Here is a 25,940-nt window from a genome sequence, read left to right as displayed (position 1 = left end):
ACTGAGGCGCGGGATGCGGCGAGGCTAAATTCTGACAGGCGTCAGAAGGCGAACGAGCGCCTCAGACTGGCTCGCGCGCACGTGCTGCAGTGGAAGCCGGGGGACAGGGCATGGCTGCACTGTCCCCAGGTACCACTCGCGACCTCCTCTAAACTCGTACGCCCGTGGCGGGGCCCCGTCGAGGTTGTTGAGGTTTTGAGGCCTCAGTGCGTTCGAATCCAATGGGGGAGGCGCCGGTGGTTTGTACACCCCTCTAGGCTGAAGCCGTTTGTTGCGGTGCGGGGGCCCACGCCACGCACGCGAGGCCAAGCATGTGGGGGGTCGACCGACTCGGAGGGTCCGTCGCTGCTCTCGCCTGATGTGTTGCCGGCTGTCCCACCCACAGGTGTACCGGGAATGACGGGCTCACGCCCTGGAACCCCCACAGGTGATGCCGACAGTCGCGCGACTTCAATCGCGACCTCACCTCGAATGGGACAGCCGCCACCGGATGGTCCGCCGTCCGGGGTTGCCCCGTGTGACGGGCCTGCGGCAAGGACGCGCGCTAAAATGCGCAGACTCTTATAATATACAGCAGGAAGAAAAAGAAAAAAAAACTTTTCTTATTTATTTTCCTTCACGTGTCATGGTTACTGTATGCTGCGTCGGTGGTGTGCTCCTTGCACACTGAGTGTGTTGTGTTGTGTGGGCGCGGTGTGTGTGTTGTGGGTGCGTTGTGTGTCGTGGGTGTGCTGTGTGTGATGGGGGAGTTCCTGGCTAGTTGTACATACGTGCTTACGGATTTCGTATTTATGCGGGGGGGGGGGTGCGTCGGACATTCCCTTCGGGGGTATGGTTGTTGTTCTTGTTGTTGTTCTGCTATTTGCATTTTGTTGAAAAAATGAGGCACACACGGGGTCGAGGGGTAATTGTTCCTTTATTTGGAATTGTTGCAGCCGGGACGGCTGCGAGCTGTAATGGGGGGGGTGATGTAGGGCTGTTACGGGAGGGCTGTAAGTGCATACGATCCAATGGGTAACAAACACAGTGGGCGGAGTTACGGGAGTACACGGGGGGGGTGCCCGCAGCGACGTCCGCATCAGGCAGCCTGGGGGGTTGTGATCCTGATGGGGGGTATAAAGGGGGAGGACAAAGAGAGCTCGGGGCTCAGTCTGGGAACAAAGGAGGAAGAGTGAAGATCCTCTAGCTAGAGCCCTGGACTCCCCTCGACGCCGCCCTTGTCAGGGCTGCAGAGGAGCGAGCCAGAGGCGTGGTTCCGTGAACCAGGGTTAGACCCTGGGACTCCGGAGACCGTAGCCCGACTCACCAGTGTCGGGCCAGTTAGCCTCCCCTAGCTCGTTAGAGGAGGACTTGGGGATAGGTGAGATTAGCTAGGGGGTATCCCCAGTTATCCGGGTGAGGGGGCCGCTACCCCCTCTAGTGTTGTCCTGTACCGATAAGCTGAAATAAATATACGTGTGCCTCAACCTGGGTGTCCAGCGTCTTCACCGGTACTTCATATGTGCAGGGGATATTGAGAGTTGCGTGGGGTTCTTCACTCATACACGTAAACATGGACATTGTCAGTCCACTGCTGGATGAGGGCCTCCCTTCGTCATCGTCGTCATCCTTCGTGGCCCTGCGATGCCACGATCTCACTCCCGCACGTGACCTGATCTCATCATCGCTCCATCCCCGTGGTGGTCACCATCTTGGCCATGTCCCTCACCTTATGGCTGTCGATCTCTTATGAGTATCGAGCACAGTATTTGCTGTCGATACCTTCCAGCGGTGCCCTGTACAAGCCCACTTACCTCTGTCAAAATGTCTCACTTGCATTTGTGCTGGGATTGGCGTGCTCTTTCTGCCGTCTTCGTTTAAATCCCAGTGTGCATCACTGCATGCACACTCTTCAGCCGTTGTTCTATATTCTTGGTCAATGTCCGCGGTTTTGATCCACATCAACAACCATGATCTAACCACTGCTGAGCCAAAAGGCCTCTCCAAGCCGTTGCCGTCTCTCACAGCATTGCGATGCCACAATCCATCTCACTCCTGCACATTTGTTGATCTCACCGCTCCATCTCCGGAGCGGAGGTTCTGTCAGGTGTAATCTCCTTATTCTAGTCCACACATACTCACGCGCCTAAAACAAGTAACACTAAAACCACATAATTTATAATTAACACGGCCTTAAAAGATAAATAGAATAAGCTGACATTTGTGGCAAAGAAGGGTCGGCCACGGGTGACATCGCTTGCGAGCGATGTCTGAACCCTGTCCTGACCCCCACCCTTGCCATCACCAGCCTGCAACGACCAGCGTGAAGTATGGTCAAACAACCCCACATGAGCAATACGACGTGGGGAGGCCTTCAATTGTTACGAATTACATCTACAAAAGGATGTATTTCTTGCCTTCCACGCCGCAGATGGGTTCACCCTTAGGTCCAATCAGCCTAGAACCCGGGCTTACTTTCACATGTGCTGTCCTTTGCCCTCTGATAAACACTAGGGATTCCACAATTTCGAGAATTCAACTCATGCATGTGGACGTACATGATCACTACAACAGGCAACATTCACCACATCATTAAACTTTTGAAAAATGATTATTTTTATTATTCATTTTTATATAAAAAATGGCAAACAAATCCCTCCCCTCCCAACATAATAATTATAACAACACAATAAGTGAAACCACAGCCCAGCAAGACTCGATGCAAACACGGCGGTATGAATTATGATGTTGGACTCATGGGCACGAATAACAACAGCAACAGCTACCCCTCGGTGGTGGTGGTGGTCGCGGTGACATCAGCGTGGGAGCCGGTGCCAAGCTTGGTTCATTCGGAGGCCACGTGGAGTGTAGAGGGCTCAATTTCCACGCGACAAGCCACTCCGTTGAGCTATCATTTGTGGCCAGGTCGCTTCTGAAAAATAAGCTAATAGCTCAGTGGGCCTTACCTGGTAAAATAAAAAAAGAAATCGTGTTTTTGTATCGTTCGTTGTAACTTTCTGACCCGCTCGTACTGGACATCTGTGAAAAAGAGCTTTCTAGCTCATCGGATTACTCCACTATAAAGATTCTGATTCTGCTCGTCTGATGGAATTGTGAAGGCCACCTGATGGGTGGACACGGGACAAGACTCAGAAGGCATTAATGATACAATTCTGCTCATTTTTGCGAGCCTCTTCCGCCCGCTGTGTTGTTGCTGGAGGCCGGCTGCCACCAAGTGCCCAGTAACTTCCTTCGTTAGCCTACTCCACAGATACTGTCAATTGAAATCTGGTACAGTAATACCCCGATTTACGTCTCCCCCATTTTACGTCGTTTCGCAAATACGCTGTCGCTTTATTAACGCCACGACCCGATTTCCGTCGCCTCATCCCACACTTACGTCGCTGACAGCGTCATCCATCCTTTCTCGTATCCGTCGCCTCTCAGCGTTCGTCTCCACCTATAAACCCTCGACACCAACTACTTTGCCTTGCGCATAAAGAAATGCGCTGTAGAGTAACAATATATTTACGTGCAGTATTTTGGTGATTTTATAGCGGACTGTAACTTATTGTACCCTGCATCATTTGTGTTAAAGTTTACTGCTGTGCACTAGTGTTGAGTACAGTATGTTTTGTAATGTAATGGAACGTTCTGGGTACGTCTAGGATGAAGATGCAGAGCTTCGCCAATAGCCTCCGTTGTCTTTGTTTAGCTGTGGTGGAAAAATGCTTTGATTTACATCGTTTCGATATTCGTCGCACACTTCTAGGAACACATCCCCAACGTAAACCGGGGTATTACTTCCTGTACCACATCGGCCCGTCTTCTTCTCGAGCTCGTACTGCTTAGTCCCCTCTATCTGGTCAAGCAGAAGCTGCTGGGGCATGCAGTGAAACTACATGACCCAGTCAATGCATCTTTGTTTGAAGCTCACTGATGGGACTGTCCAGATATTTCAAGGAACGATGAGCTCCTCACACAGTCCAATCTGGCTGGATTACCCCAGAATGGGTCATAGGCAGGCCTGCATGAATGCATAAATCTATCGCGGGTGTTCCTGTCAAGGTGTCCACATTCACACGCAAAGAGGGGCGCGATTGTTTCTGAGATGGCCTGGACCTTGTCGAGCGAGAGGCCAGGGAGCTTCTACACATCATTACGCAGCCGATGGAATGATAATGCCGCGCAACTGAAAACCTCAGCTGCCAAACCCGGAGCTGACCATCTGCACACTGCCCAGATCTGGGGATTCCTCCGCCCTCTCCGCCACCACCGCAGTGCTGATAGAGAGGGGCGAGGGTACAGTGCTCAGTGACACAAAGCATCGCAACAGGTGTTCTGGTGCAGCCGATATTGTTGTTTACATCAAAATCTCCAACTCCTTCAAAGAACCATGCCTAGATCCACACGATGGGCATCAACTGCCCCACCACTACTGTAGCTGCACTAAATGGACAGCCATTCATCATTCCAACCCAGTGGCGCGGTGTGCAAGGAATGAAATGAGACCCCCTTTTCAATTTACCCCCCACCTCTCCCACTCTTCGTAGACCGGCGCCTGTCAACCCAAAGGCTCGTGGCTCCCGGTGCAGTTGCATCGCCTGCACACTCGAAAGCTGTTCCCACCGCTTAAAACCACGCCAGTCAAAATGGACGTTTAGTAACGTGGGGGCCAAGGAGCACGTCTGCTTAACACTCGGGCGCTTGGCTCTAAACTCTGACCTCTGACCCCACAAGCTGGGTCCTTAGCGACTTTGAGTGGTGGTGGGGGGGTGTGCGGATCTGGTGCTCCGAGGGCACGGACTAGCGCTCCAGATAAGCTGTGTACCGAGTGTTTTACGTATTTAAAACCATTAACCATGCATGTCACTGAAATTAAACGCGTACTGATATTTTGCTGCACGGCTTGAGTCCGCGTGACGGAAATTCGCTGATGCGCATGCAGAGGAGTGGTCAAGTGACCATCGAGGTCCATGAGTGGGCATTCGGTAGCGAGTACCGCAAAAATGCAGCGCTTGTTTTTCCATGTCTTTTGTAATCTAAATAGTGTAGCGCGATTTTGAAAGAAACTCCCGGGTTTGTAAGACCCAAGTTTTTCTGCACGGTCGTACCAATTATCTATGCAGTGCAGTAGTTTAAAGTAACATTGCAGTTAAAATTTAAGGCTCAAGCTACTGCAAAAAGAAACCCCCCATGAGTTAGCGGGGGAGATTGTTGAGAACTGATCAAAATGACTCTGAAAGTATATCTTACTCACGGTAACCAAACCGCGAGGTAAATTCTTCAACCTTATAGGGAGCGTCGGCCTCGAAGCGTGGCCCTTCCACAGCCACGGCCTCCGAATGGATTCGCGAGGCCTAACCAAGGAGGCCTGGGAGTCACGGGCCCAAGTCTGTGTGGACCTTCTCACGAGAACAGCAGCAGCAGCAGCCAATGAGTGGCAGTTCATGCCCCCGCAGTGCTCGTAGCCAGGCTAGATGCACCTTGAGGTCAAGCGGAGTGATTTCAGGACAGAGGAGATGCTGTGGGTTTTACAGGGACGACAGCGGTGGACGGAGGGGATCGTTCCCTGTCCCTTTTTGGCACGAAACACATTGGATCTGGAACAGCAAACTCGCTACAGTTATACAGCACGGTCGGGGGTGGTGGGGATGAAGGGAGTTTACAAAGCATCAACAACAAAAAAACACGGCGGTATCTTCGGGAGACACAAACACGGCCCAAAATGGAACGGGGAAGTGCTCGAGAGAGTGAACACGACGTGCCCGCACACACACACACGGGCACGCGCGCCACTACACCATTGGCGCACAGCAGGAGCACGTGCGCACGTAGAAGAAGTTTGCACGTGGGAGCGAGAAGGGGGGGGCGGGGGTATCACGAGTGCGACACTGGAGATGACGTTGTGGGTGGGAAGGGGGGGTCATCTCTACATTGTGGGGGGAAGGGGGCACTGAAGACAATGTTGTGGGTGGGAGGGGGGGGTCATCTCTACATTATGGGTGGGGGGGCGCACGTGTATACAGTGATGGCGTGGTGTGGGCGGCAGTGTCTACAGCAGAGGGGATTCAGGAGGAATGTGCCTTTCTCACAGGACATTATCCATGAACAACGCGCATTTAATTGGTCATCTAATGCTTAGGGCATAGGCATTTCCACAATTGACGAGGTACCGTAAAAGACGTGAGGGTAAATGATTCGTTTTTGATAAAAAGCCGAGACCCTGCTTCTTACGCCGATGTCGGCCCACTTCACACGCGACAGGCGACGTGTACATCTAATCTCTCAAACACATTTGAAAGGGCGCCCCCCCCCCCCACCGCCATCCATCGGTCAGCTGCCCCTTTGGGATCGTTAGTCTCCCAGTAGGGAGCGATGATTGGCCAAAGTGTAATCCCGAACGAGTGATTCGCGGTGGGATTTTTTTCTCTTCGAATTTCGCTCACTGAGACCGCGATGCCAGCACGCAAAATTGCAGGCTCGTTTTCGAGCCTGCCGTCAGGGGACCTCTTTAACATCCGCTTGCGAAGCCGGTGGGGCCGCGGTATTTTGACGGGGCGATAAAAAACTAAAGTGGCCATCGTATACCACGGTGTCGGATGCACTTGGACGAACGGTGCGTTCACTTTTTTGCTGTTGTTCGTGTCAAATCATTGACTCGTTCCATAAATATGCAGTGTTTTCTCAAACTAGAGTGGACTACCTTCAAATTGACAGGCCCTGTGTATTAGTGGGAAGATTGTGATGGCGATGTTCCCAACTGTACACATTTTGTTCAGTGCCAGCGCTCAGGTTGACAGAAACAGAGGAGACTCCTTTACCGTGACAGTATCCAGGCTCATGCGGTGGGATCTCTGCTTTGTATTCTGTGTCTGTGTCACTCCCTCTCTCTCTCCATGCTTTTATTTCCTCGGGCTCAGAGTTGCAACAGAGGTTTAGCCGAGTGGAATTATTTGCGAATTCAACGATATAAGAACAAAAAAACAAGATATTTAATTGTACACACATTGCAGATAATCTCTCTGTATCATTATCTCTGTATCTCACACTCGTTCTCTTGATATCTTAGGCTTTCTCGTGATATACACTCCAGAATGCATCTCCTCTCTCTGATTCTCAAGCTCGTCACTGTTCTCCATCTACTTATCTCCATCTAACAGCCTCTCCGTAATCTCCTTACCTGCCCTCTTCCGTCCCTCTCTCCACCATCAACTATCGCTTTGCCCACCTGACCTAGCCAGGGTCAGGCTACTTCTTGTCGATATCACACGCAATAGTTCACAGCTGATATCGCCTGTTCCGATCTACTTCAACAGAAAAAAACACCCAGGTGCTCCCTGTCTTGACTCCCACCCGCACTGCGTGGAGGCGTCGATCTGCCCAGCATCAACCGGCAAACTCAGCCGCTGGTGACGACGAGGCTCAGCTCAATGGTGGAGTCTCTCCTCGTCTCAGCGTCCGTTTTGTCTCGATGCCCCTGTTCCTACGCCACCTCCTCCCGTCCATCGTCATCTGCTCCTCTTTGCACCATCACTCAAATTCGAATTTCCATTCCATCATCCCCATCATCTTCATCATCGTCATCGAGAGAGCCTCGAGTCGAGACTGCCCCCCTGCCGCTGGCGCCGCTGCCGCTGCCACCGGTCACGATCATGAGCGGCGTGACGGCCGAGCACGGCAGGAGGTAGGGGGGCACGACCCCAGCGAGTGCCGCGGAGCCCGGCGCCCCCGTGGGCGGCGCCAGCGGAGAGAGGCTCGGCGAAAGCAGCGGCGACATGGCGCCCGACGGAACTGATGACGGCAGCAGCGTCGCCACGGGGTAAGGGCCACCGCCGCAACTACCGCCACCGTACGGGTTTTCGTCCTCATCGGCCGCACCGGCAAGCGCGGGTGGCGTGACTAGAGGTGGCATGGGCAGCAGCGCCGTGCGGGCGTACGGGTACGGCAGCGGGCGCGCCGGTGGCACCGAGCGGGCACTGGATGCCGCCACGCTCGTGATGAGCGGGGGCGGCAGGATCTTGGCGCAATCGCGGCTTATCCGCTCGCTCGGCATCCCGGCGACCGCCCGGCGAACCGCGCCGACGCCGCCGGCACCGCCGACGGCGAAAGCCGCCGGTGCCTCGGACGGGCGGTCGTTCTCGTCGCGGAGTCGCCCGATCTCGGCAAAGACGCTCGCCATGGCGCCAAACCGGGGGCCGAAGTCCAGCAGCTGCCCGAGCTTCCCTCCCTGGAGGTGCAGCTGCTGGTGCTGCTGCTGAGCATCATCCTCGACGCCATCGTTCACCCCGGCCGCCGTCCGGTGGGGCTGGTGCCCGATCTCGGAGAAGGCTGAGGATTTGCGCACGGGCGTGAGCGCGGCGGAGGTGAAGGCCGACCGGAGCGAGGATGCGGTGGACGGGGGCGACCCCGCCGCCGCTGCCGCCGTGGCCGAGGAGGAGGACGAAGAGGGGGAGAGGGGGGCGGTACCGCCGGCCTCGTCCGCCAGCGTGGACGCCGACGAGTAGGAGCTAAAGCGGCGAGCGCCATCGGTCGCGAGCGCCAGGCCGGGGCCGCTGCCCTCTCCGCCCGGCGCGTGGGAGCCTCCCGCGGTGGTCGCTGCCAGCGACGTTCGGGTCAGCGTGGACGCTGACGGGGTCCGGGGCTCCGTGTCGGCGTCTGACGCCGTGGCCTGCGCAGGGCAGACAGAACGAGGAGGGATGAAGGGGAGCAGGGGGGCGGGGGGGGGGAAGGGGGGAGATGCAGATGGAGAGAGAGTGACAAAGTGAAGGTGAGGAGGTAAAGATGACGAGGAATGTGACGGCACATGGAGGATGAGATGGACAGATGAGTTACGATAGGGAAAGAGGGGAACACGGCAGAGAGATGAACAGAGACAGGAAAACAGTCGAGTGAAGAGAAAACAGACAGATGTAGAGAGAGAAAGAAAGATACATTTTAACAAGATAAATTTAAATAACAAATCGACCCTAATTCTGCCCAACATCTAATTTCATCTGTCTAGCTGCCCCCCAGCATACGTCCGACTGTCTGTTGCAAGACCCGCACCTCCACGGTGACAGCAGAGGTCACGGATTTCCCGTCGCGGGAGGCGCGCGACGTGCGGGAGACATCCGACAGCTGATCCTCGTCCTGCAGGATACCCGAATCCGGTAGGCGCCGGCACGCGTGCTGCTGCTGCTGCTGATGATGGTGGTGGTGGTGCCCATGGTGGTGGTGACCACCGGCATTGCTTCCGCTGCCACCACCACCACCACCACCGTGGTGATGGTGGTGATGGTGGTGGCGGTGCTGCTGGGAGGCGTCCGGGCGATCGACGTCACCGTCCGCTTCACCTCGGCAGCGGCAGCAGTCGGAGACGCAGCACCCGGTGGGGGCGAGGCAGCAGCCACCGCCACCGACGCCGCCGCCGCCAACGCCGGTGCCGGCACCGCAGCAGCAGCTGCCGGAACTGTCGGGGCCACCAGATTTCCCGGAGAAGCCGGAGGCACGCAGGATCTCGTTGATCATGCGGATCTCGGCGTCCACGCCGAAGTCGGTTTCGGCCGAGCCTCGACCCGAGGCCGAGCCGGATCCGGAGCAGGAGCATGAACCGGAGCCGGAACCGGCACGAGAATCGGGGCAGCCGCCCCCACCTCCTTCAGCAAAGATTTAAACGACGATCAGAAACGGGATCATAATGACTGCAGCCAATAACTACGTCATTAACACCGCCACCACCTCCACAATGTCATTAACTCAATCGCTACCATGATCATCATTGGTACCACCACTAACACAATACCGCCACTACCATAACCATTATATATATGATCACAACCATATTTATAATCACCAACGCCAAGACATCAACAAATGTTGATGTAAAGCTGCAAAGCGTTGCACTTTGCTCTGCAACACAGTTAAACTTTGTCCAAATGAGATTTTAAATTTTGCTGGTGCACTAGCAACATGCTCTTGATTGGCTGGGTGGTCGTCACGGCAACCCGGCAACTTTATCCAACATGGCCGATTTTTGTTTATTTTTAAGACAGAGACAGGAGCTATTGTTGAAAATGTATTAAACTGTCTTATGCTGAGTATGTACACAATGTCGTCTATTTTTTTTCACATGATCACTTTTCTAAAATATTCTTCATTTAATTTACAGGCCAGGCAGGACCAGCCGCTTTTCCTCGCCTAGATCCCCTGCTGGGCTCGTTGGACCAAGTTGCCCAGGCTAGTGAGAAGGGCGGGGGTGGGGATTTCCGGGCTCCACTTTATTTTACAGAGACATCGGCCACAATTGAGTTGAACATAAAACACAAGCAATGTAGTTGCAGTGTTTAACATTGAATGGGCCAAAAAAGATACGTTGCCAAAAATTGCCCTGTTTAGTGATGAGATAATCTGCCTGTGGGATTTCATTACTCATTGCTAAACTATGACAATAATGCCAGTCAATTGTGAGTAAAACGCTCATGAGAATGTTTCTTCAAAACTGCCTAGGGTAAATTTCAGAACAAATGATGGTGATGACGGCGACAACGATGATGATGATGATGCAACAGAATCTTAACATTCAATTTACAGTGGATTACAAACATTCCTGGGGAAATTACGTCACCGGGTGATGTATGTTTTTGAACCGATGGTTACGCAGGATGCATGGATTCATTGCAATTGATTTATTTAAACTGCAGCAGTGGCCAGGTGGTTCAGAGTGTGTCAGAGCACTAAGTCGGTAGCTGCCAAGATCCTGGGATTGAATCCGGATTTCAGCCACCTGTGATTAAACCGGAATCTCAAGTGCCACGAGTTGATGGTCACAAATTAATGTACAAAAAAACATCACGAAATTTGGTTTTGCACTTGGCTAAATTCCAGCTCTGAGAATCACAAATATTCGTTTCCCTGTCATGCGACAAACATCGACGTGTCTCACATCGGGTTGGAAAAATGCACTTCCCCTCGTGTGGATTGATCTCAGAGTAGTTCCGTGGCTTGCAGAAGGAGATACAATTCTCCAACATGGGATGATGGACTGCTCGCTCTGAGAGCTGTCAATGGATATACCCTCATATAATGACAATATGACCATTGCGTGGCTAAAATACAAAAAATAAGTGGATAAATAATAGAACAAATTTAACCCCGGACATTTTATGCTTGCAAATTTTATCGCAGAAGGGAATGTGTGGAAATACAGGGAGGGGTACAGGGAGACACAAGGGAGGCATTGGAAGGAACAACAGAGAGACACAGGGAGGAATGGAGAAAACACGAGGAATGCGCGAGTGGTGGTGGTTGTCTCACCCCCACCTGTGTCGGAGCCTCCGTGCCGACAGCAGCAGCAGGATGTCACGGCGGCGGTGACGGTGGTGGCGGTCGTGCTGGACGGGGAGTGGGTGGGAGCGGAGCTGGCGTGGGCCTCGCGTGGCCCGCGGGTGCCGGGGGAGTAGCAGGGCGGCTCCTCGTCCGGGTACGGCGCTGTGATCGAGTACACGCACGGACGGCGGGCCCGGTCTGCCGGCAACAAAAACACGGACAAAACAAATAACACTCCTCAAGTAATTTTGTTTCACTTTTCATTCCTTGACACAGATTCTCCTGCACGTGGTTAGGTGCAGAGGGGCCTCTCCGTTGGGTCCTAAACTCTACGACTTGGATAGCCGCTCAAGGATCCCCGCGGAGTGCCTGAAAGACTTTGGATTGTCTGCAGCGAGGCAGCAAGTGTTGGGGAAGAATGTGGTTATGTGGATTATGTGGGTGCCAAACATTAACATCGAGGCAGTGGCTCGATGAATCATCACAATTCGGGTTCGCGATTCATTTCAACAATCGCTTTGTTTTGTGTTTACTGTCTCGGTCGCACTGTTTCTCTTATCTTCTACCTTGTTTGTACAGTTTACTCCATTGTTCTAAATGTAAATTATCATAACATGCATATAATTTGTGTTCATCATAAATAAGTGGTTCTCACAATGCATGCTCAATGCATGTATAATGACAATCAGAATTGGTTTTAATTGTTGAATCGATGCATCGTTACATACCTAATATTAAGAATGGAACTGGTCAAACATTCCAGCAGAAATCTCCTAAAAAGGAGCCCCCAGACTTGGCAAGTTTTCTGTTTATGAACACAAATTTAAGAAAACCTTTTTCTGTTTGCTAACTTACATTTTCGAATTTGGGTCCGACCTTTGGTATTAAATTTTACCTTTTATTGTTTAAACTTTACATTGTTGTCCTCTGACATTTGACCTTACTATATGACCTCTAGCCCCACCTCTAGCCATGTCACTGTCGCTGTCACCGCCACCATCCCCCCGTCTGCACGCGAGGATCTTCTCTTCCGGCAGGAACTTCTCAGCATCTCTGGCGATGGCCGGGAGATCGGAGCACCGCTCGCCCCCCTCCCCGTCCAACCGCGTCGGCTTTAGCCTCATCCCCTCGTCTGGCCCTCCTCTGCCTCCGTCTCTCCCACCGCCCGAACTCTTCAGGTTCTTCTCGGCGCCGGGCCCGTCTTGCCCGAAGGCCACCCCCGCCTGCCGCCGGCGCCGCCTCCTGCGCCGCGAGCAGCAGACGAGGGCGGCCGTGACGAGCACGAGCAGCAGCAGCGCGGCCAGCGCGGCCGAGGCTGCGAGCGCCAGCGTCAGGGTGGCGCCGGGAGGCGGGTGCACGCCGCCGTCGGCATCGCCGCCGCCGCCATGCAACACCAGAGCGAATGCCGTGTGTCGAACGTCGACGAGCACCGCGGTCGAGGCCGAGAGGGACCCGCGGAGCGGTCCCCGCGCCTCCACGTGCAGCGTGAGCCAGCGTGGTGGGGGCGCAGTCTCGTCCCCGTGCGGATCGCTCAGTGATGACGACGAAGATGATGAAGAGGCTGATGAGACCCGTTCGGCGGAAGTGGACGGCCGTTGTGCAAGCGACACTTTCGGCAATGCGGCATCTGAAGATTTTAATTTCAGAGCCGCTGGCTGAGCGGCTGATGATGATAACGACGACGATGATGAGGATCTCAATGCTGATGATATGGCAGCTGAGGAAGACGAGGTGGACGAGGATGACGAGGAAAGCTGGGTCCGAGGCTCCACCTTGAGCATGATGTCACCAGTGTAGCGATTGACGGTGAAGTACGGCGATCGCTGGGCGAGGCGGTATCGCACCGTGCTGTCGGGGCCCGCATCGCGATCGCTGGCGCTCACCCGCCCCACCGTGTCACCCGCCGCTGCGCCCCGTGGCACCGCAAAGCGGTACGGCGCTCCCTCGAAGTGCGGCGCAAACTCGTCGGCACCTTGCACCAGCACATGCACGCACACAGGCCAGCTGCGCACCGCCACTGACCGCACTGGCGCCATGACCGCACCCGCCGCAACGGCACGCGCGGGGGTAGCGGCACCAGAGACGAGACTCCCCACACCACCACTGCCACCAAGCAAGGTGCCGCGTGAGATGCCAGTAGTGGTACCGTCAGCCCCCGCGGTGGTACCCGCCACCACCGGGGCTACGGTGAGGCACAAGCGGTAGCGCGGGCACTCCTCGTAGTCGAGGGGCCGGGATGTCCGAACGGTGCCCGTGTGCGGCTCCACCACAAAATTACCGGCGCCTTCACAAAATGACGACGCAAACGTCGATGACGACGGTTGCGGCAGTGGCCGCGGTGGCGCTGGTGACACCTCGTGGGTATCCCGATCTCGTCCGGCCAGACCGGATCCCGTAGATTTGCCACCATTACCTCCGGTGCTGCTCGCATGAGACTCGGAGTAGAGGAAGGAAATAATGCCAAATCGGGGAAAGTTGAGGATGCGGGTGCCGGCTGGCTCATTCTCCGACACGCTGGCGTTGAGCAGCTCCACCGAGGAGAAGTAAGCCGCCAGGTCTCTCTCGTCGGCTCCGTCTTTGCTGCCAGAAACCCGCACGTGCACCGGTACAAGGGCCCGGCTCGGTGTGGCCACAGAACCTGGTGCTGCCGCTGCTTCAACCACCAGCGTGACCTCCGACCCCGGCGGTCGATTGAGCCGTGGCGCGCGCAAGGTGATGGCACCGTTCCGGGGATCGACGGTGAAGAGATTGTCCCGGTTTCCGGCAACGATCTGGTAACCGATGACCGCCGCGCCTTTGTCGTTGTAGCCGCCCCCGCTATAACTGTCGTCGCCGTAGCTGTTGTCGCGCTGGAACTTGGCCAGAACTCGAGTGACCTCAGCGCCGGCAACGGCGCTGGCGGGCAGACTTACACGGTACTCGGGCACCGCGAATTCCAAACTCGACACCGGCTGCTGCTGCCCCTCTTCCAACCCCATCACCGTCACCACCACGGTGGCCGTGCTGCTCAGCGGGGGGTCTCCACGGTCCGTGGCCGACACCACGAGCTCGAAGCTCCTCTCTGGCGATGCCGGCGCCTTCTCCTCCCTTTCCCCCGACAGCACCGGCGCATCCAGCAGCACGAGCCGCGCGGTGCCGCGGTGCGCCACGGCGCCGGTCGCCGCGTCCGCGATGTAAGTCTCGCACGCGACGGGCTCCAGCCGGAAGAGGCCATCGGGGTCGCCGGCTTCCAGAGCGAAGTCCACGCGACCGTCGCCGGGGCTCCCGTCGGCGTCCGTGGCCGTCACGGTGAGCACAGGGACGCGGGGCCCCGGCACCGCGGGCAGGGAGGCGGCGTAGGCGGCTCGCGAGAAGACGGGCGCGTGGGCGTTCACGTCGCGTGCGCACGCGAGGAGGGCGGCCGATGCCGACCGCGGTGGGGAGCCGGCATCGCGAGCCTCCACCACGTAGTGTGAGCAGCGGGGGCCGCCCCCCACGCGGAGGGGCCGCGTCAGGAACACCGAGCCTGGGGTCGCGGGGTCACACAAGGGGGAGAAAAGGGACGGCGGCAAAGTCAGGGGATGTGCCATTTGGTGCCTGGCGGGAGTCTGTGGCACGGCTTGCTGGGTGAACCCTGCCTGCGAGGGGCTTGATGACCCCATCTCCAGTTCTATCCCTGACCCTGCCAGTTGCCTGTAGCCCTACCTATCTCTAACGCCTCAACTGTTAACACCAATATCAGAGTCCTATACCGAGCCTGAGCTTCAGCCCTAAATGTAGCTCCAAGCACAGTAGAGCTATAAAACTAGCCCTAACTACACCCCCTATCATCTTCATCAGCAGCCATGATGTATCCACTGCTGGGTGAAGGCCTCCCAACAAGTCTTAGTCATTGCTTACGGTCTTGCCAAGCAAAAATCTATTCAGCTCCCGCACATGAGCTGATTTCATCGCTCCATCTCTGTAGCAGACGTACTCTCGGGTATGCTCTCTCCTTCGGTGGCCTTCCATCATTCGTCTCATGCAACGACCATCCTCTCTTCCAGAGATGTGTCCAGTCAAATCCCAGTCAATCTGATGTCTCTTACGTGCGTGAGTTGACTGATCCGCGCGAGTTACCCTTCTACAAGCCTCGCTGCATCTATTACTTGAAGATAATGCAAACCTTATACCTACCCCTACCTATAACCTCTCTCTTGTTACCCCCATTTAAACATAGTACCAGTGATACCTATAACCCATATCCCTAATTCTATCCAAGACCTCGACTCAAATAGGTGGATGGCCCAGATAAGAACACCAAACAAGCAATGCTGAGATCCTGGATTTAAATCCAGGCAGTCACCTGTGATTAAACCTGAGTGATTAAACCGGGTGCTGAAAACAGAAAACAACAAATAAACTGAAGGCATGATAGCTCTATCCTGCTTCCAACAACCTGGCCGTCGGGGGCACATGAACGTCCCCCCCCCACCCCCCACCTGTCCGTACCATTCATTGCGTGAATCCCGAATCCTCCTCTGCTGCCGTCACCGTCTCTGCTGCCTGGTACGAGCTGGTACGAGAGCCTCCCATTGGCTCCTGCGTCACGATCACTCGCAGCAACCGTGATGAGGCTAATGAGCGGAGGCGTGCGCTCATCCACGCTCACCTGGTAAACGTGGGAGGATGGCGGGAGGAGTGGGAGAAGGGTGAGCAGGGGGAGAAGGGTGAGCTTTGGGGAAGGGAGGGAGTGAGAAGGTGATTGCGTTTTACCCAGAGTTCTTGATGAACACTTGAAGGGTCATGAATTCAAACACTTGTCACACTCAGCTCATCATCATCATCGCTATTCCGGGGTTGATGAAATGAGTATCAATTTCCGGCGAGTCAACAATGGTTGTTCTGTGTAGTAGCCAGCCCCTACCATGGGAATATGGAATTTCCACCACTGGTTCAGAACCACCAAGAGAGGCAAGTGGCACCCTATTGCTTCCCTGCTTTGAGAAATGTTGTTTCATTGCAGAGGCTGCTCACTGTTGGGTCAGGTTCGTTGGGTGGAACAAGCAATCCATTGTGTGCTGCTGTGAGGTTCAATATCCCACCGTGACGTGGGGTGGGGGCCAAAATATGGCGGCACAGATGTGTTGGTGAACCTGTCTGTGCAGACATTTGGATGCCTGAGGGAACATTTTCAGACGAGACTCCCTTTGCGGTCAACCTCCGCCTTCTTGGAAGCCCACAGAGATCTGATGTATACACCTGCCCCCCCCCCGCCAACTTTGTCCCTCTCCCCCTCTCCTCTCCACGGTCATGCCCGCTCATGCCCACTCACCTCGTAAAGCGGCCGCAGGAAGCTGGGCGCATTGTCGTTGTCGTCGGCGACCGTGATGAGGATCGTGGCCTCGGAGCGGTGGGCACCGTCAGACACGCGCACGCGCAGCGCCAGCTCGCGCCGCTGCTCGAAGTCAAGGGGGCGCGCGAGCGTCACGCGCCCGCCCAGGCGCTCCACCGTGAGCAGGGAGGCAGCCACGGTGGTGGCGTCGTTGACATCGCCCGTTTCGTCGTTGACGGAAGAGGAGGAGGAGCCGCTCGTGCGCTCCACGACGGAGAACTCGAGGCGAGGGTAAAGGTCGGGGTCCGATGCCAAGATGTGACCGATCTCAGTGCCGACTGGAACACCTGCGACCGAGGGGGATCGGAAGGCAGGTTGAGGGTGAGGCTCAGGGTGGCGTAGTTATCGAGAGTGCAGTCGGTGCCACTGCGCTGGGACGCGAGCACGCGCGCACGTGTGGCGTGTGTGTGTGAGCGTGCACGCCGTACTCTCAGACACGACGAGGTGCTGGCTGGCGGCGATGACGGGGGCGTTGTCATTGACGTCCTCCACAATGACACGCACCACGGTGGAGCCGGTGAGGCGCGGCCTCCCACGGTCCACGGCCCACACCTCCAGCCTACACTCAGACCGTCATCACGAGTCATGATTCATCCACTGCGGGATCAAGGGCTCCCCACGCCATCGCCATCCCTCACCATCTCGCATTGCAAGAATCCATCTAGTTCCTCCACACGAGCTGATTTAATCGCTCCATTGCGGCAATTGACGTCCCCTTCTGCTGCCACTTCGTCATTAGTCTCCCCCACTGGCTATCGGCTATCGTCCCTTCTAGTGACGTGTCCCGCCCAAGCCCACTTATTTTTCTCAACAATCAATGTGATGCCTCAAACTTACGTACATTTTGCTCTTCCTGTCTCTCAGGGTAATGCAAAGCATGCACCTCTCATTGCTTCATGAGGCACTCCTCAACTTTTGTTCCATTTAATTCACCAGTGTCCACTCATTGCCCCTGACGCCCCATCACCCCTCACTCACTGGTGGACGGGCGAGGCCTCGCGATCGAGGGAGGCAGTTGTGGTGATGATCCCGGTGAGGGAGTCGAGCCGGAAGCCAGAGCTCAGAGACCCTGGGGCGAGCGCGAACTCCAGCTGCCCCCCCGCACCTCCGTCCACATCCCACGCCACCAGCTGCACGCACACGTGGGTACACATGGACATACGCATATGGGTACACACGTACGTACACACGGGCATATAAATTCAGACAAAAGGGTTCACATATGCGCACATACTTACACATGTGTACATGGTTACCGTAAAAGTTGGTACAAGGGTTCCTGGATACACACATGTGCACATGGGTACATACATGCGTACACACGGATGCACATGCTACACTTTGGTATACAGCGAACATGTAAGTACTCACATGTACACACATGTACTCGGGGTACACATGGACACACGTGTGTGCGGGATACACACACATACACATGGGTATACACCAAAACACAGGGACACATGATTCACATGGGTATGCATGGTGACACAAATGTACACGTGTTCACACATACAAAGACAAAGATCCCCCCTATAGCCTTACCGGACTGTTGGGGCAAGTGCTGTTAGCGAGCACCTATGAAGGTCGGAATGGCACACGAGGGGGTGGGTAGCCAACATCACGCCCGGCCGCCTTTGTCGCCCTAGTGGTGATGTTTACACACAACCAGGTACTCATTTGAGGCTCAGTCGACCTAGAGGAGGCCCAGGACCGGTTCAAATAATCGTCACTGGTGTTGGCCGTGAACCCGGGTCGCCAGATTCGTAGAGTAGCGTGTTAACTGCTACACTACAATGCCTCACACATGCATATACACAGGTACACTCGTGTACACATGGGCACGTGGGGGTGGGAGGAAAAGACGGAGTGAGCAGTGGGGGTGGGGGGTGGGCGTAGCTCTGGGCTCACCTGCGTCACGACGGTCCCCGCAGGCTCATTCTCCCGCACGGTCGCCGCCAGGCGTTGCCACGGGAAGCGTGGAGCGTTGTCGTTGACGTCGCGCAGCGTCACCGTCACTGCGGCAATAGCGACAGCAGCCATCTTGTCGCCCTCCTTGCCCTGCGGAAGTTCCTCAATTAGTTCATCCGTTCGTTCGATCACGTGTTCATTTACATTTATTAATTCAGGATTTGTGCATTCATAGCATTTGGACGTTTGAGCAATGGGGTTTATGTCGCTAACAATGTATTAAAATAGCGAAACAGAATCCACTTGGAACCCTACATTAATGGATGAGTTTCTGACCGTTCGACAGGGCCAAACTAACTCCAAAACGGATTTTCTTATGTCAGTGGTGATGCCACTTCGTTAAGTTTCCCAACCGCACAACGTTTTCACGGTAACGTGCCGTCTTTCTGCCGTCTTTCTGCCGTGGCCGTTCCCGCACAATCGCTGCCATGTGCACAGTCGTGCAATCCCCACTAGCTCTCGTCACCTTGCCAATATGTGCGTCACTGCACACTTTCTTCCATTTGCTCAGTACCTCTGCAGCTTTGCAACTCGCAGATGGCGATGATGTGGTGATTACTGAGCTGTTAATTGTCTCCATTGAATGTGTTTTGCCCATTCTCCTCCCCTCAATATCTTCCACTCTTCGTGATCTCTTTCCACACCCATCTCATGCACTCCTCCAACCCTTCTAATATCTTCCTCCCCCACCACCTTCCCGTCTCATTTTCCACCTACCTCTCTTTCTCCTACTTCAATTGGCCTCGATTCTATTGTTAATTTTTCCCATCTGTCATCAGCTCGATTTCAGTATTTTCTTTGTCAATTCGTAAGTTACAACTGTCCTACTAGTTTCCATTTTCAAATCTTCATCTCTCTCCAGGGCGGGTCACGCTCTCTCAGAAGACAAACACGCACTCTGCAGTGGAGGATTTGTTTGTTTTGGCCTTCTGCTCACGCTTGCATCTACATTTTATTCCTGAGTTTTAAGAATACAAACACATTTCAATAAGTCGATGGTGTCATGACGACGATGACGTTCATGATAGCGGCGATGATGATGACGATGGTGATGACAATAATGACCTCTGTAGCTGCGGCTGCATCACTGGCGATGCCCGCAGTGGTGGCGTTGGGGAGGACGACGCGGGCGGTGACGATGACGACTCGACGAGGGATTGACTCGAAGTCGAGGGCCGCGGGGTCCCGCACGGTCAGGCGTCCTGCGGGGAAGCCGGGCCGGAGGAGACGGGGAGGGGGTCATTCCTAGGAAGAGGCTGCACCGCCGAGGGGGAGCCAGGTGGCTGGGAGTGCGTGCGAGGGGGGTGAGTGTGGGTGCTGGTGTATGAGGCAGCAGGTGTGTGTGTGCACGTGTTCAGTGTTCATGTGTTCATGTGAGAGTGTGTGTGTGCACGTGTTCGTGTGAGAGTGTGTGTGTGTTTCCGGGCATGATGCTAGCCACCCACCCCCTCGTGTGGCGTGCCCGCCTTCATAGGTGTTCGCGAACAGCACAAGCCCTAACTCACGACCAACACCAGTGACCTAGAGAGGCCATTCCTCTGCCTCCCTAGGTCGACTCAGCCTTAATTGAGAACCTGGGGTGATTGTGTAAATATCGCCAATAAGAAGACAAAGGTAGCTGGGTGCGGTGTTGGCTACCCCCCCCCCCTCGTGTACCGCAATGGCCTGGATTTGTACTCGCTAACAGCGCTTGGCCCAACAGTCTGTTACAGACTATATTGGATGGGGGGGGTCTTTTATGCGTGCAGGGGGATGCTGCACCAGTGTTGGCGTTGAGGGAGAAGGCGCCATCATCGTTGCCGTAGAGGATGGAGAACGTGAGCAAGCGCGTGATCGCGTCCGACCACGCGGCCTCCACCACGCACACCAGCGTGTCTGCGCACGGGTACGCGCACACAGTCACACGGGTAAATACACAGCCACCATTCACCACAGCGCTTGTGCCAGGCTAGGTGCAATTTAAGGCTATTGCGTGAAGATATGCACAGCCACATACACACAAATACACACACATTACACGCGGCCACACACACATTCACCACGAAGTGGCAGGAACATTACCACGGTGCTTGTGCCAGGCTAGATGCACTCCGTGGTCACGTGAAGTGTCGAAGACCCCGCTGGCAGGAGGTCACGGGACAGACCCAGGTGTCATGGTTTGACTGACTACGACGACTGACAGATGCGCCACCAGTGTAACGAGTTGCACGCACGCGCACACAAACACACTCGCGGACACCGGCACTCACCTCTGGGCGAGTGCTCGGGCAGCGTGGCCTCGTACGCCGTGGGGACGAACGAGAGCAGGGGGGGCCCCGGGGGAGCGCGCCTCCCAGCGGGGGGGCCTGGGCCCACGCGCACGGACACGACGGTGCGCGCGGCGCGAGGCGGCGAGCCGTGGTCCCACGCGGCCACCGCCAGATCCGCTCCGACGAAACCCTGGAGGGGGCGTCGCACAAGCAGCTCTCCTGTACACACACACGCACACACGCATAAGCATACATACACACACAGGATGGCACACACACAGATACATGCGCATGCATGCAAAGTAACGCATATACTCGAACGGCTATGCAAGTATGCAGGATTGGGTGTCTATAATAATAATGCAATTTATAACGCGCGTAAATTTGCGGACGTAACGGCCGCAACTCGCTCACCTACTTTGTGTGAACGTACATGTCTGTGTGTGTCTGTGTTGAGTCAGCCTTAAATGAACACCTGGTGGTGTAAACATCGCCACTGGGGAGACCAAGGCGGCCGGGCCTTAGTGCTGGCCACCCACCTCCTAGTTTTCCGCGCCGGCCTTGCTAACAGCACTTGCCCCAAGAGTCTGTTAAGGCTACACGGAGGACGTTTCTTTGTTAAATCTTGATTTAAAGCTTTCGTGAATGCAGGAATTCGTATTCTTTGGGTCTTTTGGTAAAGGTAGGTTCAAAGAAGATGTTTCTTTGTCTTTGTGTGCCTATGTGTGTGTGCGAGCCCCCCCCCCCTCCCGCCCCCGCTGTGCCACCTGTGTTGGCGTCGATGCGGAAAAATTTATGGGGGTCCCCGGCTTCCAGGCGGTATGCCAGCGCTCCGCCGGCGCCGCCGTCCTCGTCCCGCGCCACCACCGTGGCCACCAGGGCGTTGACGGCCGCGCGGCCGGCGGGCACGGAGGGCGCCAGTGGCCCGTGTCGGAACTCTGGGGCACGGCCGCTCCCCGGCACTAGCGCCACGAGGGCGGAGACGCGGGAGGAGTGGGGGGGGCACCCCCCATCCACCGCCTCCACCCACAGCCGGTAGTGAGGCTCAGGGACGTCGCTGGAAGAGACGGAACCGTCTGGCGCTGGAGAGGGAGAGGCACAGCGACGGGGCTGTTGTAGGCATCGTTGGCAAGATCGAATCTGGCATCAAGGATGGCGACATTGTTCACGACACTATCCTCATCGTCAACAATGACCACCACCATCATCATTACAACCACCAACACAAAAACTATCAATAACAACACGAACACTCTCACCACCGCCACCATCAACACCAGCAACGGACTCGTCAACCATCACCACTACCAAAACCACCACTACTGGAACCACTGTGCCATTACCACTACAATAACCACCATCACCTAACCTGACCACACGTCACCCTCGCCGCCATCGTTTTTACCTCCGCCATCACTGCCACTCCTCTCCGGCGGTGCGCGGAGCCGCGGCACGGCCACGGACACGATTCCCGACTCGGGGTCGATAGCGAAGGGGGGCACGGTGACCCCGGCGACGCCCCTCGTGCCTCCCACGAGTCGGTACCGGACCCGGCCTCGTATCCCCGAGTCTGCGTCGGCGGCCGAGACCCACAGCACCGGCGAGCCGGCGACGAGGCCCTCAGGCACAATGGCGCGGTACTCGGGTCCCTTAGTCCGCTGCCGCTCCACCGACTCCGGTCCCGGAGATCCCGGTGGAGAGGGGGCGGCGTCGCCAAACACGAACACTGGCGAGTTGTCGTTGACATCGAGGACGGAGACGAACACGATGCTTGTGGAGCGCAGTCCAGCGCAGCCGTCGTTCGGGAGGCGGCTGCTGCTGCTGGCACCGCCGCCGGCAGAAAATTGGGGTGGTGGCCCGGGGCCGCAGTCGACGGCCTCCACCACGAGGCGGTAGCGTGGCTGGGCCTCGCGGTCGAGGGGGGCGGCCGTGGTGAGCGACCCCGTGACAGGGTCGATGTGGAAGTGCGAGGACCCGGATCCGTCTAAGGTCAGGAGGGGGGCAAGAAGAAAAGAGAGGATATAGGGATGGGGGGTGGTGAGGCATGGAGATATTGAGACACCGGTGCACGAATGCACTGAGATGCTGAGACATGGACATGAGACGGTGAGACACACAGAGACACAGGGATAGTTGAACACACAAAAACACACGGACACACAGAGACAAAGTCGCACACACGCGCGCTGACACCGATCTGTGCCGTACCCGCTAGATGGTACCGCACCATCCCGTTCTCTCCGGCATCTGCGTCGGTCGCTACCATCGTGATCACAGGTGTCCCCATGGGGCTGTCTTCGCTCACGCGCGCCCGCCACCCTGCCTCATCACCACCAACATCATCCACCTCTTCTTCATCATGCTCAACAGCTGCATCATCGCCGTCGACATCGTCGAGGTGGCGCTGGCCGTGAGCCTGCGCGACGAGGTGGGGCGGCGCGGCAAAGAGCGGCGCGTTGTCGTTACGGTCGAGGACACGGACGACGACGGAGGCGAGGGACCAGCACGGGGGCGTCCCCCGGTCGCTGGCGCGGACTGCGGTGGGAAAGAGGAGGGGTGGCGGGGGGCATGGGTCAGGAAAACCGGGTCAGTAAACTAGGGTCAATAGATCGGGGTCGGATCGCAGGGATCATAGTAAGGAATTGTACAATATTATCCTGGGCCTCCCGAAGGCCAAGTGAGCCTTAAATGAGTACTTGGTACAGTGGGGAGACTAGGAGTGGCTCGAACCACGCCACCCCCTTGCAGGCTATGCCAGCCTTAACAGGTGCTCATTAACAGCACTTGCCCCGAGAGTCTATGTAGCCTACAAGGGATGTCTTTGTCATTTTGTATATGCACATGTGTGGTCAAAATGTAAATGTAGATGCGCGTGTTTGCAGCCATTGACACTTTGTGGAAACTTCGTCGTATGGGCATCGGAGCCGATTTGAAAAGTGCCGGTATGGCGAACTGTCGCATGCAAAGTATGGTGGTTGAATGGGTGAGTGAGTGGGTTAGTGAGTGTGCTGTTGTAATCTGCAATGTGGTAGCTCAACACAGTGTATATGAGAACAGTCAGTCTGGTAGACCGAGTCCTCAACATGTGTGGAGGAATCAATGAGTGAAGTTAACGGAAACGGCCACCATGGTAGTAGCGATAGAAGAGCGATAAGCAGGTGACTGACCAACAGTAGCGATTGACTGGAGTGAAGCAGTGAGTGCTGGATCACCAATGAACCCGACTACATTGAATTCTATCAAGCACAATCTATGTGTGTATATGTAGATGTTTGTGTGTATGTGAAAGCATCTGAGTGTACATGTGTGTACGTAGGTAAACTCAGCCGCGAATGAGTACCTGGTGTGTAAACATTGCCACTGGGGAGACAAAGGCGGCTGGGTGTGGTGCCAGCTACCCACCCGCTTGTGTGCTGTGCCAGCCTTCATAGGTGCTTGCTAACAGTGCTTGGGATCTTTGGCTTTGTACGAGCGTGTGAGTGCGTGTGGATGAATTGTGCACTGCACTACGAACCCGGCGAATTGAGTTAGATACCTGCTCATGGCCAACATCGGTGATGAATATCTTAAACCGGTCCTGGGCCTCCCCTAGGCCGACTCCGCCTCAAAGGAGTACCTGGTGTGCTGTGTAAACATCCCCTCTGGGGAGACAAAGGCGGTCGGGCGTGGTGCTGGCCACCCATCTCCTCGTGCGCCGTGCTGGTGCTCACTTGCAGCACTTGCCCCAACAGTCTGTTAAGAGGCTATATGGGGGATCTTTGTCTCTGTGTACTCGCGTGTTGTGAGGGAAGCCGTGTGAATGGCAGGAAGGCCGCGACGAGGTCACGGCGGCTGTTTGTGTCGGCACGGGAAGAGCGGCGAGAATGTGAATGTGCGTGTTGACAGCACTCGTGCACACACACACACGCACGCACATACAGGCACCCACCACAACAACAACAGCAGCCACTGCCATTCTCCACTCAGGGATGCTGACATAACCAGTGCTTGTACCAGGCTAGATGTACTTTGAGACAAAGTGGTCTCAAAGTGCAAAGGACGTACACATCACGCGTATATAAAACAAAGAGAGCCTTTAGCAGACTTCAGGGGCAAGTGCCGTTAGCGAGCACATATGAAGGCCGGGACGGCACATGAGGGAGTGGTTGTAGCCAACGACACGCTCGGCCACATTGATCTCGACAGAACAGTGAAACCTCATGAAGCTGGACTCAAATGAGCTGGAATTCAGGGAAATCCGGGAAAATTGCATGAATAAATAAACCAACAGGCTCGCACTAAATCTCTAACCAGAATGATAAAATTAAGCTGCACGTGGTAGGAAATTATATATGTACTTATCAAGCCTAAGTATTAAGACACTATCCCTCACCGATGTAACTGACAAGCATATGTGTACTAGTAGTTATAAAGCAAAGAACTTATCTGTTGTATTAAATTCGGCAAACCTGTTCTCTTGAACTTCACGTCCCATCCACGTGCTTTGCTGGGGCTCTCATTTGCGCTCTCAGTTTGATATTAACTTCACATTTCATTGATAATATCAGCGTGCACCTGTAACTGTGTACTCATGCGTGTGTGTCCATGGTGTGTACCAGTGCATGCGTACTCGTGAGCGTGTTCCAGTGTGTGCGTTACCATGCTTGTGCACACCATGACCGTGTACCCGTGCGTGCGTACCCATGGTACTGCAATGGTGCTTGCGTACCCGTGAGCGTGTACTCGTGCTGGCTCTCGCGGTCGAGTGGTCTCCGTGTGGACACGAGTCCCGTGCGCTCGTTGACGCTGAAGTCCACCAGTCCGCCGAGCAACGTGTACACCACCTCTCCCCCGGCACCTACCGCACACATGCACGTGCGGGCACACACACACACGCGCGTGTAGTTGTGGTCAGGAATCAAACTCGGGTTGTTGGGTTCGGAACACTAACCACTGCACTATCAATCCCCCAGGGTACACACAGCAGAAATGCAATAATGTACGATCAAATTATACGATTAAATAACCCACAAATCTTCTGTAATTTGTAGATTATTGGCAGTTCACGACAGCTCCTGTAATCCATGGCTGATCCTGTAATC

At 55.4% G+C, this 25,940-nt stretch overlaps 1 protein-coding gene across 3 annotated transcripts in view; it reads right to left on the bottom strand.

Annotated features, from left to right (window-relative positions):
• Positions 1 to 2,577: 2,577 nt before the first annotated feature.
• Positions 2,578 to 25,940, bottom strand: part of LOC144932519 (protocadherin-16-like) — a 65,703-nt gene continuing 42,340 nt past the window's right edge. For 2 of the 3 annotated variants that reach the window (XM_078856685.1, XM_078856687.1), the window contains exons 23-38: positions 25,568 to 25,696; positions 23,068 to 23,394; positions 22,265 to 22,843; positions 21,627 to 21,941; positions 20,860 to 21,078; positions 20,372 to 20,485; positions 19,676 to 19,812; positions 18,551 to 18,700; positions 17,618 to 17,769; positions 17,068 to 17,198; positions 16,580 to 16,926; positions 15,757 to 15,916; positions 12,251 to 14,791; positions 11,275 to 11,484; positions 9,028 to 9,617; positions 2,578 to 8,650 (exon numbers count right to left, since the gene is read on the bottom strand). In XM_078856685.1, the coding sequence (XP_078712811.1) occupies positions 7,517 to 8,650; positions 9,028 to 9,617; positions 11,275 to 11,484; positions 12,251 to 14,791; positions 15,757 to 15,916; positions 16,580 to 16,926; positions 17,068 to 17,198; positions 17,618 to 17,769; positions 18,551 to 18,700; positions 19,676 to 19,812; positions 20,372 to 20,485; positions 20,860 to 21,078; positions 21,627 to 21,941; positions 22,265 to 22,843; positions 23,068 to 23,394; positions 25,568 to 25,696 (7,235 nt within the window). In that variant the 3' untranslated portion in view covers positions 2,578 to 7,516. The remainder of the gene's footprint in view (positions 8,651 to 9,027; positions 9,618 to 11,274; positions 11,485 to 12,250; positions 14,792 to 15,756; positions 15,917 to 16,579; positions 16,927 to 17,067; positions 17,199 to 17,617; positions 17,770 to 18,550; positions 18,701 to 19,675; positions 19,813 to 20,371; positions 20,486 to 20,859; positions 21,079 to 21,626; positions 21,942 to 22,264; positions 22,844 to 23,067; positions 23,395 to 25,567; positions 25,697 to 25,940) is intronic. The other variant, XM_078856686.1, reaches the window with a different exon arrangement.

This window comes from Lampetra fluviatilis, chromosome 5 (genome assembly GCF_964198595.1).
Source record: "Lampetra fluviatilis chromosome 5, kcLamFluv1.1, whole genome shotgun sequence".
In the NCBI taxonomy this organism is placed as follows: Eukaryota; Metazoa; Chordata; class Hyperoartia; order Petromyzontiformes; family Petromyzontidae; genus Lampetra; species Lampetra fluviatilis.
This window is presented reverse-complemented; position numbering and strand designations above follow the sequence as displayed.